The 19,204-nt window shown below is 42.0% G+C and overlaps 2 protein-coding genes across 2 annotated transcripts in view; one reads left to right on the plus strand and one right to left on the minus strand.

Annotated features, from left to right (window-relative positions):
- Nucleotides 1-19,204, plus strand: part of LOC127485706 (protein transport protein Sec24B) — a 149,738-nt gene that overhangs the window by 92,010 nt on the left and 38,524 nt on the right. The gene's annotated exons all lie outside the window — the stretch shown is intronic.
- LOC149124861 (coiled-coil domain-containing protein 8-like) lies at nucleotides 12,965-15,398 on the minus strand. Its single transcript, XM_089302871.1, is given in 5 exon segments — nucleotides 12,965-13,467; nucleotides 13,470-13,568; nucleotides 13,571-13,807; nucleotides 13,810-14,210; nucleotides 14,212-15,398. Coding segments are annotated over 5 exon segments (1,608 nt in total). The 5' UTR covers nucleotides 14,580-15,398.

The following is a 19,204-nucleotide window of genomic DNA, read 5'->3' on the forward strand; positions in this document are numbered from 1 at the left end:
CCCACACAGAAACACAAAGTGTAAAATACTGTTTGAGTACTAGTTATAGCATTACTTCACATTGGACAACACATTAAGGACAAATCCCACATGAGTAAACAGTGACTCCTGTTGTTGACTTAACATTTGACACTCTTGTTTATGGCATCAGTAATCTCCCTAGGCTCTAGTCATGAGTTGCTATGGCTATGGAAGCCTTATGGGTTCGCCTATTTCGATCTTATTCAGACAGGGTCATAGTCAAAGTGGAAGTTCTCTCCTCCCTTCAGAGAAAGGTACCTCCATCTTTGATGTCCCCGTTCTTTCCACCGGGATCTCACTCACAGAGATCTTTCATTTAGGTGGTCGTCGTCGTCGTCTTTTTTTTTTTTTTTTTCCAGAGTGTCTTGGCTTTCCATGCCTAAAATACTCTCATGGGCTCTTCAGCCATATCCGAATACCTTAAGGGCTGATTCTGAGGCCAGAGTGCTATTTAGGACATCTGCCATTCTATGAGTCTGCTGTGTATCCTGCTTCCCGTGCTGGATTGTTCTATCCCTTTTTGATTCTATCAGCTAGTATTAGCAGACACTAGTCTTGTTTGTGTGATCTCTTTGACTCTTAGACCTATCAGTGTGATCAATTGTGAACTGAAATTGATCACTTGGACTAGTGAGATGGCATTGGTACATGCCACCTTGATGGGATTGTATTGGAATTCCCAGGCACTTTTCTAACTCCACCATTTGGGACAAGTCTGATTGAGCATGTCCCAAATTGTACATCTCCTCCCTCTCTTATTCCCTCTCTTATATTTAACAGGGATCACTTTTCAGTTAAAATTTAAACACCTAAGAATAATTGTGTGTTAATTACAGAGTTCAACCAATAGTACTAGAACAAAAAAAATACTAAAATGGATAAAGTATTACATTGTACATCAACAGTCAGGACAAGAGCTGATAAAGTCACTGTTTCTCATGTGGCATATGTATTCTTAAAGGATAAAAGAAGCATTGAGAATATTTAAAGCAATTAAAAATTTCAGAACAGAAGTTGAGTGTATATAAAGCCATAAAATAAATTTTAATTTAGCATCTTAAGGTATTTACTTGGAAGTATTGTATAAATTCTGAGATTTATATTTCAAAATCAGTAGATACAGACATACTTCTTAGATATATAATCTGCATATTTTTATGTATAGATGTCACTGTCTTAGCATCTGTCATATACTAGTTGGTACGCTATCTGTGGTTGAAAAGACATAATTTCCTAGTGAATATGGGACTCTCATCATTTAACACTTTGAGGCCCTGCTAGAAAAAAGACATTTTCTTAGACAGTAGGCTGATTAATAAGCCCTAACTGATAAATACAGTAGAGAGGATAGTTTGCAAAACACAGTTTATTTTATGATCAAAAACACAATGAAATTTCTCTCTTAAGATCAAGGTTGGGGGGATGTGCCTCATACTCTTTCAGGAATCTTTTCTGACTTGTTTTTTGGTGTTAGCAGTTGTTAGAAACTCTCACCCACTACTTACCTACATCCTCAAGCTTTGGGAATTTCAGGTTCTAAAGTCAGTATTCAGGACATAGAACCATCATAAGTAGTTCAGTAGGTTAAGTTGGAATGTAATAAGTTCTAATGTTCTCTAGTAAAAATGTACCCCCAAATTTCTGTGCTCTTAAATTATGCTCTTAAATATATCCCAAATTTCCATATTCTTTTTAAAAATGGTATTATTTGAGAGCGATCAGGGAGAAATAGAGGGAGAGACCTCCAGTGCATTGTTCATTCCCCAGAGGCCCAGGAACCAGGAACCCAATTCAGGGTTCAATTAGCAGTAAGGTTGAATTAGGAGTGAAGATGGCATCACAACTCAGGCACTGTGATATGGGATATGGATATCCCAAGTGGCATCTTAACTGCTGTGCCAAATGCCCACCCCTGTAGTATGGCTTCTTAAGAGCAGAATTAAGAATAAGATTGAGGCCTAAGGAGCTGGTGTTGTGGCAAAGTGGGTTATGTTGCCTGAGACAGCAGCATCCCATATGAGCACCTGCTGGATTCCTGGCTGCTCTACTTCTGATGCAGGTCCCTGCTAACGTGCCTGGGAAAGTGATGGAAGATGGCCCAAGTGCCTAAAACCCTGCCACATGTGGCAGACCTACATGGAGTTCGTGGCTCCTGGCTTTGGCCTGGTTGAGCCACAGCCTTTGTGACCATTTGGGGAATGAACCAGTGGATACAAGATCTCTCTCTCTGGGGCTGACACTGTAGCATAGTGGATAAAGCCAACACCTGCAGCACCGGGATCCCATATGGGCACCAGTTCATATCCTGGCTGCTCCTCTTCTGATCCAGTGCTGTGCTAATGGGAAAGCAGTGGAAGATGGCCCAAGTGCTTGGGCCCCTGTACCCATGTGGGAGACCCAGAAGAAACACCTGGTTCTTGGCTTCAGATCAGCTCAACTCAGGCTGTTATGGCCATTTGGGGAGTGAACCAGTAGATACAAGACCTTTCTCTCTGCCTCTCCCTCTCTCTAACTCTACCTCTCAAATAAATAAATAAGTCTTTAAAAATAAAATCTCTCCCCCCTTCTCTCCCTTCCTCCTTCTATTTTCCCTCTTCTCTCTCCCCTCACCCCAACTCTGCCTTTCAAATAAAAAGGTTTGAAGACTTCCTGGTTATAGTAGATGTATTAGAATAGCTATCATTATTTTGGGGTAAGATTGCATTTGTGTCCTAATGGCTAATATAGATTTGAAAGATGCAAATATTTATGATAGAATCATTTTAGTTTTCATCTCTTTTAGATACCAGAAAATTAAAAATTAAGTTTCAGCATGAGATTTATCCTGGCAATAAAGGAACAGTTGCTGATAATGTTATAGACTTACATCATCCTTCAGAAAAGATGCTACAATCCACTTCTCAGGATGGATTCTTGGCCTCTTTGAGTTTGTTGTGATACAGCTAAAGGAATAGGATCGACTTTCCTGATCCCATCCATACCTCTAAAAAAAACCAAACTTTTGGACTCATACCACTCACAGTTACTGTTAGGGAATCAATTTGATTTGGACATTTAAAAGAAAAAAAAAAAAACAGTGAAACTCAGCACATTTTCTTCCAGATGTATATAAGACAGAATTATTGGAGACAATAGTGTAGGTTTGTAGTTATTTAAAACAATGCATTTTTTCCATTTGGTAATATAGATTTACTTATCTCGAGCCCAGGACTGACACACCCTCCTTTGAGAATATGTCTGGTTTATAGCTGTGAAGTCAATACGACCTCCTGGGTCACTGAGGAAACAGTTGACTTGGTGTGTGAAATAAGAATTTTAAATCCCATGTTGAGCATTAAAGTAAAGGGAGATGGAACATAGAAGCTAAAAATACAGAAATATAGTAATTATTAAGTTGATTATGAGAATTAAATAGCTTATTATTGTCACTATAACTTCTTACAAATATTTACTAGGGGCCCAAAAGATGATTAGCATTAAACTTAGTTTATCAAGTGCCTTTGTCCAGTTTCTGCTGCCATACCAATACTACAGGCTGTGGGAATTACAAAGAAAACCTTATTTGGCTCCCAGTTCTGGAGGCTGGGAAGGCCAACATCAGGGCAGCTGCATCTGGTGAGGGCCCTCTGCTGTATATAATATGGTGAAAGCTCTCAGGTGGTGAGAGTACATGCACCCAAAGAAGAGAGTAGGGCTGAGTTTATTCTTTTTATCAAGAGCCAATGGCATTGATCCATTCACAGGGCCTATCATTAGTCATCTCTTGAAGGCCCCACCATTTAACACTATTGCAGTGGCAATGAAATCTCACCATAGCATCAAGTTTCTCTGAAAACCAGATTCTAAAAAAATACAATTCTTCAACTGTTACAAAGTATTAGAATTGAGCTTAAAGAAAAAAGTTATTTGGAACACACTATTTGAATTATAAGACATAATTATAATTACAAAAACATTTAATGATTAATTTTATTTCAATATTTTATTAGTTTTTCTTGAAGCACTTGGGCCTCTTATGCTGACATTTGCAGCCCCTTTTTTCCTGTATCACATTCAGGCTATAATAGCAGCAGTTGTAGCTCATACTTGCATCCTTATAAAATTTGAGATTTTTGTTTGTTTTTGACTTACAAAATTTTTAACATTTATAACATCAAGATATTAGATACATTAAGATATAGTTATTGAATAACAAGGTATTTGCATTTCACATATCATGAGCCTGTCCATTTTGTAGGTTGGTCAGTGAAAGGAAGGCTGCAATAGATACATCTTTAGTAGCACGGGCATGGATCGCTGAACCTGCAAGGTATGAACTGGTTTCTTTACTGCCAGCATTGCCAATGCCCTCACGAATCTGAGAGTCAGAAACCGTATCATTTAAAATTACAGCAGTGTTAAAATGGTTGTGTCTCAATTGCTTTCTAATCTTTTTTGTTGAAATAAGTATGAGTAAGTTTTGTGATTATTGAAAATGTGTTTTAAGTTCAGCAAAAGCTTGCTGGGTTAGATGTGTTTCCATAGACTCTTGAAAACAATGATTTCACCCATTGCTGTTTCAAACCAGCTTAGTGCTTAGATATGGCCCCTAGAAGTACTGATTGTATGAGCTGAAGGGACATGTCCAGAATGCATTTGAGGGAAAATGCATGAATTATCATCCTGTGATTTAATGGTGATTAGGCAAATATGAAAAATTTTGAACCTACCTTGATTTTTCAGGGAAAACTGGTGTGTAATATAAGGTTGTATTTTTTTTTGGTTTTTATCAATTATTAGTAAATTATTTAGTACTTGATATGGGTAAAATACTGTACTGGGTTGAGTAATGCATGGTTCCTGGGAAGTTTGAGGTTTAAAGACTTACCTACATGTGTAGCTTGCACATTACTTAGTCTTAATTCCATATTTCAATCATAAAATTTTCTGGAAAAATATTCACATCTACCAGTAAGATATTTGTCCACCTATTCTTTCCAGGGAATTATAAATGCAGAAACCTCACAAATAATGTAACACTGAAAGTGGTGAAATGATATTATAGGGAACAAATCATGTTTGATTACTCAAAGGAAAGGAAGTTGTTCCCACGGGCTTTAAAACAATTTGCATTTAGTTTCCAAACTTTAGGTTCAATAAAGGACTTCTGAACTTTTTTCTGTTGTCATAATCTTGGTAACATTATCTGTTTGAGGTTTATTTGATCTTAGTAATAAAATACATTTCTGTGCATTTATGAAAAGACAGTCCACTCACCACAGTAGTACTATGTGTATGATAGTAAAGATATTATTACCATACTTGATGCATGAGAGAATTTATCCAGTCTTCAAATCTTCATGAAAAACTGACATTAAAATTTTCTACATTCCATGAGGGGAACCACAGGATGTCTGGTGTAAAATCTTTTGGATAGTTTTCTGTCTAGTTTGAATTGCTTTTCTTCATGAAATCATGTTATGTAGAATTATATCTGAATATCTCATCAGTTGAGATAAACCACAAGTACCTAAAGTGAACTAGATGTCTGCTTAATCTCAAGAAATCTTCAGATACAGAAATATGGGTTCACTGAAGAGCAAAATCAGTTAATCTTTAAAATGAAGTGTAATGAACCAATAAAAGAACCACAGTTCAAATGTCTGACATCATCCTAAATGTCTTCCAGAGAAGAGAGATTTTCTCATAGTGCGTGTGGGGCGTGGTTTTTTTTTCTTTTTTGACTGCATTTTCTCCATATAGAATAAACAAAGACTCAATTGATTGATGACACAAAACAATTGATGGCTGTGAGTTGGATTTATTGCCTTTATTAGATTAGAAGGAAGGCGATAAATGATATCCTCCTACCCTGTTCTCTGATTAGCATATCTATATATTATTTATTTTCTATCATTATTGAACAAATAAGTATGACCAAATATTGCTCAGGAGATTATAATATAATAACAAAAATGTACTATTTTTATTTAACATGACTTTGTTTACTAGATTGCCAAAAATTGATTTATCAGAAGCTGACTTGGCATTTTATGGTTTCATTTTGTCATATAGAAGGTGGCCTCAAAAAGGAACTAGAGTTATCTCTACTAGGACTTTAGGGAAACCTCGGCTTTTTCCTTCAGGCATTGGTAAACTAAAGATAAGAGGCTACTTGTGCTAGGATGGATCATTTCCTCTTTAACTTATGGAGAATGACAGCAAGAGTTAATGGAAATAAGAGCATGGCATAGGAGAAATAAAATGGGCAACTGAAAACCGCGCCCACCTTTCTGTCTCTTTTGAGGAGGCAAGGAGTAGAGATGATGGAGAGGAGAAGGAGGAAGAAGCCAGTAATATGGACTGGAGACTGAACAGTGTTTTGTTTTGTTTTGTTTTGTTTTGTTTCATACTATTTGTTGAATTCTTTAATTAGTGTAGGGTTAACCTTACAGTATTAAGCAAATTGAAAATAGATCTTTGTAACAATTAAGAGTGGGAATAGGAGAGGGAGGATGAAGAAGGGTTGGTGTGTGGGAGGGAGGAAGTGAAGGGTGGGAAGTATCTCTATGTTCTGAATCTGCATATGGGAAATACATGGAATTTGCATACCTTAAATACAATTTTAAAAATATATAAAAATACTAGTATTTAAAGACTTAAAATATTTATTTTTACTCTTTTCTTGTACCTTTTAAAAAATGTGTTTTCTGTGTGACCATTGACAGAAACTACAGCATACAGGCTTCTGAAAAGTGAGAAACTGCATTAGTGGAAAGTACGCTGGACTAGAAAAATCGAGTCATGTCAACAGCTTCTGTGCCCTTCATTCTAACACCTGTAAAACAACAGATTTATAGGTTATCTGCTTAGTTCCTTCTAGTTTTAGTTTATTATGATCTGATATTTCTATAAATTCAGGGGCTAGCACTGTGGCATAGGGGGTAAAACTGCCTCCTGTGGCACTGGCATCCCATATGGGTGCCGGTTCACTTCTCAGCTGCTCCACTTCCAATCTAGCTCTCTACTAACAGCCAGGAAAACCAGCAGAGGATGGCCCAAGTCCTTGGGCCTTTGCACCCATGTGGGAGACCCAGAAGAAGTTCCTGGCTTCAGAATGGCCCAGCTCTGGCCCTTGGGGCCGTTTGGGGAGTGAAAGAGCAAATAGAAGATTCACTCTCATTCATTCTCTCTTTCCTCCCCCCCCTTCAAATAAAATATATATGTCTTCCAGACTGGCTTACATGTTTTTATACCTACAGCATTCCAACTGAATATCAGAGACTATTTCCCCAGGGAGGGAAAGTTTATGTTAACTCAGTTTAACATAGTTTGCCACTAGTTCCCAGAAACTTAGAAGTGGTGAGTCAGATTCTACTTAGAACCAGGTGGACATTACTGAAGACCATTAGATATATCCAGTCCAGAGAACAGAAATGGTGAGTCATCTGGAGTCTGACAGAGGGATTAGAACTAGGAACCTATGTTGGCCGTGAATATTATAAAGGACAAAAAAACTATCACTTTAATACTAAACCAATATCTATTTTAGATTTAAATCGTAGAGCTTATTATGATCTCATTAGATAAAACTCCCATAAAAATTGTGGTGCCAGTTTGGCCATTAGGCTTACATATCTGGATAAGAGGTGATTTTTTTTTTAATGAAGAGGATGAAATTTAGTGACGTACATATCAAATTCAAACCATTAAAAGTTCAGAAACAGTTCATTGAGTAAGAGTGTATACCAACATTTCCCTGAAGTTAGGAGACATATGTGGCTTCTGGCATAAGAGCTGAGAGAATACAGACTGCATTAATTTGAACAAGGATATGACAGAGTGACAAATTATATCAAAATCTAAAATGCATGGAGGCAACAGAGGATGGATTGTCTTGAATTTGGATAGAGTTTAGAACGTTCACAGGGCTTCCCTTTTTTGAACTGCCGTGGAGAGCAAGTTTAGCTAAAAAACAAAAACAAACAAACAAAAGGCACCAACCGATTCTGCGGAATTGAATCTTAGTATTTAGTCACATATTTTACTAATGCCCCCAACAATAAGTTACATTTTAAATCAACAAAATACTGAAGAGGTCCCAAATCAAAATCTTGTCAAACACAACAAACCTTGTTACAAAATTTATCCTAAAGAGTTGAGTGTTCCTCAATTCTCTTACTGGCAATTGAGAAAAGATTTTGCTGCATGTCTAAACAAACCTGGCTCTACTACCTTACTAGCTTTGGCAATGCAGATACTATGTGATTTGCACATAACTAGATTTCTGGCATGTCAGAGCCCATCTGTAACCAAGTTGACATTCTGGAGACTCATTGCATTATTTTTCATTTCTTTTTTATTATTATTTATTCATTTATTTGAAAGGCAGAATTAGAGAGAGAGAGAGAGAGAGAGAGAGAGAGAGAGAGAGAGAATCTTCCCCAGATGGCTGCAATGGCCAGAACTGCCCCCATCCAGAGCCAGGAGCTTCTTCCTGGTCTCCCACGTGGGTGCAGGTGCCCAAGTGTTTGGGCCATCTTCTGCTTTCCCAAATCATAGCAGAGGGCTGGATTGGAAGTGGAAAAGCTGGGATTCTAACCTGCGTCCATATGGAATGCCGGCACTGCAGGTGGTAGCTTTACTTGCTACACCATAGCTGTGGCCTGCATTCTGTTTCAAAGCTTTAATGTTTCTACAGGCCAAATTTGGATATTAATAATAGTATTTTGGGGGGGCTGGCACCGTGGCTTACTTGATTAATCCTCTGCCTGAGGTGCCAGCATCCCATATGGGCGCCGGGTTCTAGTCTTAGTTGCTCCTCTTTCAGTCCAGCTCTCTGCTGTGGCCCAAGTGTTTGGGCTACTGCACCCGCATGGGAGACCAGGAGGAAGCACCTGGCTCCTGGCTTCAGATCAGCGCAATGCCAGCCATGGCAGCCATTTGGGGAGTGAACCAATGGAGGGCAGGCCTTTCTCTCTGTCTCTCCCTCTTACTTTCTGTAACTCTGTCAAATTTTTTTAAAAAAATTTTAAAAAATAGTATTTTTTCCCTTTGGGATATTTTCGGACTTAAAATACAAAAATCCACATAAAAAGGGTTTACCAATGTGTCTAACATACAGTATTTGAAAACAATATTATTGTATCTACTGTTATATTTCAGATAAGTATTGTTAATGGTTAGAAAAACAAAGTAATAAACAGGATTAGTCTCAAAATATGGTCAAAACAAAATCTAAATCTTATATCAAAAAAATGTAAAGGGGACTGCTAGAATCATAGAAAAGCCATAGTAAATATTACATTAAAAAATCATCGTGACAACGTACAGCAAGAAAAGCTGCTTCCAAGCACAAAGAGAACTCCAAATCATTGTGGTGTCATCACTTGCAAGGAAATTGAGTTCTTTGTTGCAGTGAGCATCTTTTGAGGTACTTTTTGGCTTATCTGTATACCTTGGGGAAGTGTCTATTCAAATTTTTTGCCCATTTTTAAATTGGATTATCTATCTTTTTTATTATTGTTAGGAGTTCTTTATATATTTTGGGTTCAAGTCCCTTTACGGATAAATGATTAACAAATATTTTCTTCCATTCTGTGGGCTGTGTTTTCATTTTCTTTTTTTTTTTTTTTAAGATTTATTTATTGGCTGGCGCCGCAGCTCATGTGGCTAATCCTCTGCCTTGCAGCACCGGCACACCGGGTTCTAGTCCCGGTTGGGGTGCCGGATTCTGTACCAGTTGCCCCTCTTCCTGTCCAGCTCTCTGCTGTGGCCCGGGAAGGCAGTGGAGGATGGCCCAAGTGCTTGGTCCCTGCACCCACATGGGAGACCAGGAGGAAGCACCTGGCTCCTGGCTTCAGATCGGCACAGTGTGCCGGCCCTAGCAGCCATTTAGGGGGTGAACCAATGGAAGGAAGACCTTTCTCTCTGTCTCTCTCTCTCTCACTGTCTAACTTTGCCTGTCAAAAAAAATGATTTATTTATTTGAAAGAGTTACATAAAGAAAGAGAAGGAGGGAGAGAGAGAGAGACAGACAGACAGACAGATCTTCCAGTCTGCTTGTTCACTCCCCAGTTGGCCGCAAGGGCTGGAGGTTCAACCATCCGAAGCCAGGCGCTTCCTCCGGCTCTCCCATGCAGGTGTGGGGCCCAAGGACTAGGACCATCTTCTACTGCTTTCCCAGGCCATAGCAGAGAGCTGGATCAGAAGTGGAGCAGCTGGGACTTGAACCAGTGCCCATTTGGGATGCTGGCACTTCAGGCAGCTTTACCTACTACACCACAACATCAGCCTGCTGTTTTCACTTTCTAGTGATGGTTTTGATGATGTCTAGTTTGTCTATTTTCCCCTTTGTTGCATCTGGTTCTGGTTTTATATCTTTTTTTTTTTCTGAATCCATGGCCATGAAGCTTTGTTCTTTTTTTTTCTTCTTTAAAGTTATGTAGTTTTAGCTATTACACTTAGATCTATGAGACATTTTGAATTTCTTCTTACATTGTAAAAGATGAAGTGTTTTTGTTGTTGTGTGGTTTTTTTTTTTTTTTTTTTTTTTTGGCTTGTGAATCATCAGTTGTCTCAGAAATGTTTGTTGATACTCTGATTTCCTCATGAGTGGCTGGCACTGTCGCCTAGTGGGTAAAGCCACCGCCTCAGTGCCGGCATCCCACATGGGTGCTAGTTCAAGTCCTGGCTGCTCCACTTCCGATCCAACTCTCTGCTATGGCCTGGGAAAGCAGTGGAAGATGGCCCCTGCACCTGCATGGGAGACCCGAAAGAAGCTACTGGCTCCTGGTTTCAGATCAGCACAGCTCTGGCCATTGTGGCCAGTTGGTGAATGAACTAGCAGATGGAAGACCTCTGTCTCTGTCTCTGTCTCTCTGTCTCTGTTTCTCTGTCTCTCTCTCTCTGCTTCTCCTTTTCTCTCTTTAAAAAAAAAATCTTGATACCTTGTCAAAAATTGGTTGACCATAAATGTAAGCCCAATACTTCTTTTAAAATCTACACTTTATCTAACTTGTTACAGTTAAACAGAAAACTTTTTTTCTTAAAGATAATTTGTAATAAATTCTCATTTCATTCAGATGTTTCAGCTGAAATGAATTTTCTTTTATTTCCATCAGTTAAATACATTTTGTCTTCCTTATGGTATATTACTAAATTAGACTATTTTAATGTTAACTATTCAGAGGAAAACTATTAATTTGAATGGAAGTTGTTTATAGCTAACAAGAAAATACTTGAATTTCAAATCATTATATTTTCATTTTTTTCTTTTATTTAATACAAATTTTGAAAGTATAACTTTTCAATTATAGTGGTTATATTTTTATTACTTTAACTCATTTAACTTCAGATTTCCAAAAGTATATTCATTTGAAGTAGGGTAGCTTTTTATTATTTGGATCCGTGTATTCCTTTTATGGAATCTATCCATCCAGTGTAATTTTTTGACTAGTATGTCATTTAAATAGATTATAGCTTGAATGCCATGCTTTTTAAATTGAAGAACTAAAATACAGGACAAAATATATCTCATAAGTTTAAAAATTGAGATGTTAAAGTTTATCTAATAAGAATGAGCAATTGCTTTTACAAATAGTATCAATAAAACCTCAACATATAACATTAAGACAAAAACCCGTAGGTGTTTTTATTAGCCAGGAAAATAAATATTGTATAGGGAGCAAGTATTTGGCTTAATGGTTAAGATGGTATTTAAGATATTCGTCCTGCAGATTAGGGCACCTGGGTTCAAGTTCTGACTCTACTCACAATTCTAGCTTTGTACTGATGCATACTCTGGGAGGCAATCGTGATGGCTCAAATAATTGGGTTCTTGCCACCCTCCTGGGAAACTTGGATTGTTTCTGGCTCTCTGGTTTTTACATCTGTTGCCTCTCTGGGAAGTGAATCGGTGGATGGAAAATTTCTCTCTGCCTCTTCCTCCTTTTCTCTTTGATGTTCTGCCTTTCAAACAAATAAAATTATTTAATTAAAAATAATTTTAAGCTGATATATCCTGAGATCAGAATCTACTTTGAAAAATTCATAACAGCAAAGTAGTGAAATTTGGGGCTGGCATAATGGCATAGCGGGTTAAGCCGCTGCCTGAGACAGCTGCATCCCACATGGGCACTGGTTTGGGTGCCGGCTGCTCCACTTCTGATCCAGCTTTCTGCTAATGTACCTAAAAAAGCAGCTTGAACCCCTACAGCTACGTGGGAGACCTGGATGAAGCTCCAGGCTCCTGGCTTTGGTCTGGCCCAGCCCTGGCCTTTGCAGCCATTTGTATAGTGAACCAGAGGATGGAAGATCCCTCTCTTCATTTTTTTTTTAAAGATTTATTTGTTTATTGGAAAGTCAGAGCCAGGCAGAGAGAGAGAGAGAGGTCTTCCATCCACTGGTTCACTTCCCAGATGGCTGCAATGGCCAGAGCTGCACTGATCTGAAGCCAGGAGCTTCTTCCGTGTCTCCTATATGAGTGCAGGGGCCCAAGGACCTGGGCCATCCTCCTCTGCTTTCCCAGGCCACAGCAGAGAGCTAGATCAGAAGTGGAGCAGCTGGAACTTGAACTGGTGCCCATATGGGATGCTGGCACTGCAGGCGGTGGCTTTACCTGTTATGCCACAATGCCGGCCCCGATCTCTCTCTTCTATTTGTGTTGTCTTCTCTGTGTATAACTCTTTTTTTTCTTTCTTTCTTTTCTTTTTTTTTTTTTTTTTTTTGGACTCATAAGCATTTTTATTTGCTTGTTGGCTCAAAGCCTCGGTTCAAGTTCAAGGAGGCTGCCCACGTGACACAGGCGGGCGAGAGGGAACCAGGGAAAGGAGCGAATTCGCTCCGTCTGCGGCTGAGCACCTAGAACCGCATTGAGGACGCCATGAGACATGGGCGAGGCAGCCCCACAGTCTGGGCTTCTTTACATTCCCTGGGTTGCTACACGGAGTTTTTTTTTTTTTTTTTAAACCAATGCATGAGAGAAAGGGAAGCGGCTCAGGGGCGGAGGGCGGGCGCGAGGGGGCCCTCCGCCAGGCTCCCCGAGGTGCCCGCCTGAGCCCCCCTCACAGCTGGGCTTCCTGCTCTCGCTCCCCTGCCCCCCCACCGCCCTGGCCCCCGCCCTCAGCACCCGGAGGCTCCTGGCCTCCCCTGCCCGGGGGCCTCTCTTGGGCAGGACTGACAGCCGGGGGCTGTTCCAGAAGCCTCTCCAGCGCTTGCGAAACCGGGAGAAGCGTCCAGGGGTCTGGAATCTCACGGTCTTGACCGGTTTGCCGGCCCTGGCTCCTGGCACGGACCCTGTGGCTCCCAGGGAAGGTGGAGTTTCAGCTTCCTGGATGGCTGAGGCCTCCGCCCTCTGACTACCTACAGCCCCTGCCCTTGGATTAGCTGAGGCCTCTGCTCCCTGACTATCTGCACCTTCTTCCCCTGGATCAGCTGAGGCCTCTGCCCTCTGGTTATCTAAAGCCCTGCCCCCTGGTCAGCTACAGCCTCTGCCCTCTGATTATCTGCAGCTGCCACCCCCTGGTCAGCCATGGCCTCTGCCCTCTGATTATCTGCACCTTCTTCCCCTGGTCAGCTATGGCCTCTGCCCTCTGATTATCTGCAGCTGCCACTCCCTGGTCAGCTACGGCCTCTACCCTCTGGTTATCTAAAACCCCTGCTGCCTGGTCAGCCATGGCCTCTGCCCTCTGATTTTCTGCAGCCCCTGCCCCCTGGTCAGCCAGGACGCCTGCCCCCGCCCTCCGAAGGAGGCGGAAGGAGGCCCAGGTGATCCTGGGCCTCCACCGCCTGGGCCTGGGCGCCCCTCCACGATGCCCGCCTCCCCATGGCCGCCGCCGCCACCAGTGCACTCTGGCTCCACACCCTCAGTGGAGGCCCTCCTGGCCTCGCCCAGCCTGGGGCTGGCCCTGGGCGCCCAGCCCTTCACCCTCTGCTTCAGCCTCCCCCAGGACACGCAGCCGACATACTCTCGCCACCGGTCGGCCCTGGACAGCGGCGGCCCCGGGTTGTCCTCCACCACGGGCACGGGCACGGGCACGGGCACGGGCACAGCGACGCGGCGGCGCGCGGGCTGCGCGCTGGGCTGCTTCTCCCCGCGCCGCAGGAAGGCCTCCACCAGCTCCTCGTCGTCCTCGCTCTCTGCGTCGCTGCCCAGGAACTTGCTGCCTAGGCAGCTGACCGGCATCCTGCGCACCCTCCGGCCGCGGCGCGCCCCTGGCGGCCTGGGCTCTGCACGCCTCGACGTCGCTGAAGTCGCTGTCGCTGGCGTTGCTGCTGTCGTAGGTGCCCACGACCAGCCGCGGCGGCGGCGTGGCCATCTGCGGGACGCGCATCCTCACTCGGGGCTCCTTGGGCCTTTTGGGGGGCTGCGGCGGGTGCGGGGTGCTCTTCTCGATGAGACGCGCCACGTCCTCCAGGGTGCGACCCTCCTCCTCCAGGAACTGGGTCAGCCGCTCCCGGAATTCCGCCTCCTTGGTGGCCGGCTTGGAGATGACCCTCCAGACGGCCCCGGCCAGCCGGATCTCCCGGGGGATGAGCAGGTGGTCCACATGCTCCCCGATCTGCAGCATCCCCACCATGGAGTCCTCCTCGCGGCGGAACACCTTGCAGATCTTCTTAAAGGTTCCCACCGGCTTCAGGGCCTCCACCAGCAGGTCCAAGTCCACATCCTTGCAGGAGTCTGGGACGCTCCAGAGGATCAGGCTGTCGGGGGACAGCAGGAAGCCCCAGGGGAACCAGCCCCCCACGTGGCTCTTCTCCAGGGTCTTTAAGATATCCAGGGTGGTCTCGGGCCTGCGGGCCAAGAGCCCGAACAAACTACCAGCAGCCTCGGGTCTTGGAGCAGAGGTAGGGGAGCCAGGGACCAGGCGGGCTCCTCGCCCACAGCAAGCCCAGGGCGTGCCCAGATCCTGCTCACCCCGACGCTGGGGAGGAGGCAGCGCACAGGCCCACCCAGAGACGTGGGTCCGGAGCCTCGAGCCTCGAAGGCTACGCCAAGTCGGCCGGGGCGCACCGGCTCCCTCCCGCCCCAGGCACCAGGGATGTGGCTGGGAACTGGAGAGCGGACTCGGCGGACAAAGACGGCCAGGCCGAGGCTATTCAATGTGGCCCAGCGCCCGCGGGAGGGTCTCCCGTTCCCAAGGCTGGCTGCCGCCAGGCTCCGCCTGACCTTGCTGCACCTCCCACCTCCCAGCCCTGTGTATAACTCTTAAATAAATTAATCTTAAAGTGAAATTTAACAGAATAAAGCAATAAAAGTAGTTATCTGTAGTCTGAAAATTTATATTTTTGTCATCTGAGAAAAAATATCAGCCCCTTGATAAGAAGTGGAATTTTGCTGACAGGTGTTTCTGTTTCTTTATTTGTTAGAAACCTAAAAGAGCATTTATAAGGTAAATATGTATAGTGAAAATGAGGCAAAATAACTAGTTTTTTAAAAGAATAATCTGGGGTTAACATTTAGCATAGCGGTGAAGAGGTTGCTTGGAATGCCTGTGTCCTGTGTCTGAGTGCCTCGGTTTCAGTGTTGCTACAGTCGTTCAGCAGGTGATGGTTCAAGACCTTGGCCTAGCCTAGTCCTGGCTTTTGGGAGATTTTGGAAATGAACCAGTGGATGCATGATCCGTCTCTCTGCCTTTCAATTTAAAACTCACATGTATAAAACAATTTAAATATATACTAGATTTAAAAGGAATAATATACTCTATTGGTCCAAGAATTTCTTTTTTTTTTCTTTTTAAGAATTTCCTTTTTAAAGCTCCTAGTATGTATTTATTGTTTTACAGCCAGCTTTGGGTCAATATAATGGTGAGTGTTTATGGTTAGGCAAAGTTTGCCTTATTATCTTTTACTCTGTTTTTTGAGATGCTTCTTTTTTTTAATAAACATAAATTTCCAAAGTACAACTTTTGGATTATAGCAGCTTTTTCCTCCCATAACCACCATCTGACCCGTAACCATCCCATCTCCCACTTCCTCTTCTATCCCATTCACATCAAGATTCATTTTCAATTATCTTTATATACAGAAGATCAATTTAGTATATACTAAGTAAAGATTTCAACAGTTTGCACCCACACAGAAACACAAAGTATAAAGTACTGTTTGAGTACTAGTTATACCATTAATTCACATAGTACAATACATTAAGGACAGAGATCCTACATGGGGAGTAAGTGCACAGTGACTCCTGTTGACTTAACAAATTAACACTCTTGTTTATGGCATCAGTAATCACCTGAGGCTCTTGTCATAAGCTGCCAAGGCTATGGAAGTCTCTTGAGTTTGCCAACTCATATCTTATTTAGCCAAGGCCATAGTCAAAGTGGAAGCTCTCTCCTTCCTTCAGAAAAAGGTACCTCCTTCTTTGATGGCCCGTTCTTTCTGCTGGGATCTCACTTGCAGAGATCTTTCATTTAGGTCTTTTTTTTTCCCACAGTGTCTTGACTTTCCACTGAGATGCTTCTCTTAACATGCCAAGTTTTGTAAGTTTCCTATGGCTTTTGTAACAGAAGTGCCATAACTTGTGGCCTAAGACAACAGAAATTTATTCTCCCACAATTCTTGGCAGTTAGGAATCAAGAGGGTGACAGGACCATGGTTCCTCTGAAGACTTAAAGGGAGGAGTCTTTCCCTCTTCCAGGTTATGGTAGCCACAGGCATGTTATGTTGATTTGTAGATTCCTAACTCCTGTCTCCACCTGTCTTCACCTGGCCATCTTCCTTTTGTGTGTGTGCCTATGTCTCTTATAAAGACAGATTAAATTAGTCTATTCTAATCCAGCATGACCTCATCTTGATTTGAATATACATGCAAAGGCTATTTCCAAGTAAGGTAATGTTCACTGGTACCCCTGGTTAACACTTGGACATATCTTTTTAGAGGACCACAATTCAACCCCACAGTACTCACGTGGTATCTTTAATTTTAAAGTGCTTCTTTTATGGTGACCCACTCAGTTTCTTTTTCTGTTATCTTTGAATTTCCTCCTTCCTTCCCTCCCACCTCCTTCCTTGCCTTCCTTCATTCCTCCCATCAATCCATTCAATAAATGAAATGAACATCTGATATGTGCTGCACATTGTCTAAAGGTATAAGGACACAGGATAACATTAAATAAAAGATGTGACCTCATGCATATACATTTATTAGTAGTTGATAATCCAGAGATTAAATGTATAACACATCTTTAATAATTGTTACAATGATAAATAAGAAACAGATAATCAAGAGATGTGGGGACAGATAGGCTTGGCATATAGACGGGAGTTACATTTCAGACAGGATGGTCAGGGCCACCAAGCTACCTCATCTGAATCTTATCTGAATCTGTTGCTGGTTACCAGGAGTTTAATATGTTGACTGCTTCATGTAATTTATTGAAAAAGTCTTTCTAGAAATAATTTTTTAAAATCTGATGAGTGGTGCTAATAGAGATTTTATTTTAGGAAGTAGTAAATTGGGCCGGCACCGTGGCTCACTAGGCTAATCCTCCGCCTTGTGGCGCCGGCACCCCGGGTTCTAGTCCCGGTCAGGGCGCCGGATTCTGTCCTGGTTGCCCCTCTTCCAGGCCAGCTCTCTGCTGTGGCCAGGGAGTGCAGTGGAGGATGGCCTGGGTGCTTGGGCCCTGCACCTCATGGGAGACCAGGAGAAGCACCTGGCTCCTGCCTTCAGATCAGCGTGGTGTGCAGGTCGCGGCGGCCATTGGAGGGTGAACCAATGGCAATGGAAGACCTTTCTCTCTGTCTCTCTCACTGTCCACTCTGCCTGTCAAAAAATAAAAAATAAAAATATTACAATGGTGTGTTATTTTATAGATGAGGAAACTGAGACTCAAGAGTTAATTTCTCCAAGAGCAAACAATCAGGAAAGATAAGGATTATAATTCAAAATGCAAGTCTTATGGTTATGAAAGCCCACATTCTGAATATGAACAGCATTGTTGTGGATCAGCTATAGTGCAATACTGAATATTGTTCAGAACGGTTGTCAGAGGTGCTGAACAGAATAGGGCAAATGAGAGCTCCAGTCAGATCCTTGGGGTCCTTGGGACTTAGGAAGAGGTGGAATGAAGAGCTATACTGGGAATAAAATTTGGCAAGGTCAAAGATTCCACAGCAATGGTAATGTCTCCTAAACTTCCCAGGGACACTGTACAGCAGAAAGAGCTTTGTTTTTTCTTTATACATGTTTAACATTTTAAAAATATTTTTTCCATAGCATCTTCCAGGTTCATAGAATGGGATGCCTTCCTACCAACCACAATGCTAGTTAAGAACACTCTTGTTCGCGTAGTTCTTCCGCAGTTTTTTCCTCCCATCTCCCACCCACATTAAAAACATCCTGAAGGATTAGAATGAGCAGAGGGCTAAGAAGTTTTAAGGTGATTCAGAAACAAAAAATATCACTCATTCCCTTCTGAGGTGGTGGGCTCTACCTGGGGCTAGGTGAAGTAGCTGGAACGTAGAGGGATGTTGCACTCTTAAATTGTAATAGGGACTGACTTTCTAGGCATCTATATTTTGCAACTTAAGGAAATCATGGCATTTTTGTTTACCTAAGAGTAATTAAAATTTTCATGAATGAGTTTTCTACCATGGTAGGGGAAGAATTTAATTCACTCTAAGTTATAAAGAGATAGAGAATTTTAAATTTTTTATAGCTCCTGTTCTTAACTGATACATGAAACTATACATGTTTATGGGGTACCATATGAGGTTTCAACGTATGTGAACACTGTGCAATATCTAATCTGGGTAAACATCTATCTCAAGCATTTGTCATCACTGTGTGGTAAAACAATGAAATCTTTTTTTTTATCTTTTTTTTTATTTAGTAAATATAAATTTCCGAAGTACAGTTTATGGATTACAATGGCTTCCCCCCCCATAATTTCCCTCCCACTCGCACCCCTCCCATCTCCCACTCCCTCTCCCATTCCATTCACATCAAGATTCATTTTCAATTATCTTAATATACAGAAGATCAATTTAGTATATATTAAGTAAAGATTTCATCAGTTTGCAACCATACAGAAACACAAAGTGTAAAATACTGTTTTAGTACAAGTTATAGCATTACTTCACATTGGACAACACATTAAGGACAGATCCCACATGAGAAGTAAGTACACAGTGACTCAAAACATTGAAATCTTTCTTCTAGCTTTTTTTTTTTTTTCAAGAAAATACATACTACATTTCT

This window comes from Oryctolagus cuniculus, chromosome 8 (genome assembly GCF_051225735.1).
Source record: "Oryctolagus cuniculus isolate XC-2025 breed Fujian yellow rabbit chromosome 8, ASM5122573v1, whole genome shotgun sequence".
In the NCBI taxonomy this organism is placed as follows: Eukaryota; Metazoa; Chordata; class Mammalia; order Lagomorpha; family Leporidae; genus Oryctolagus; species Oryctolagus cuniculus.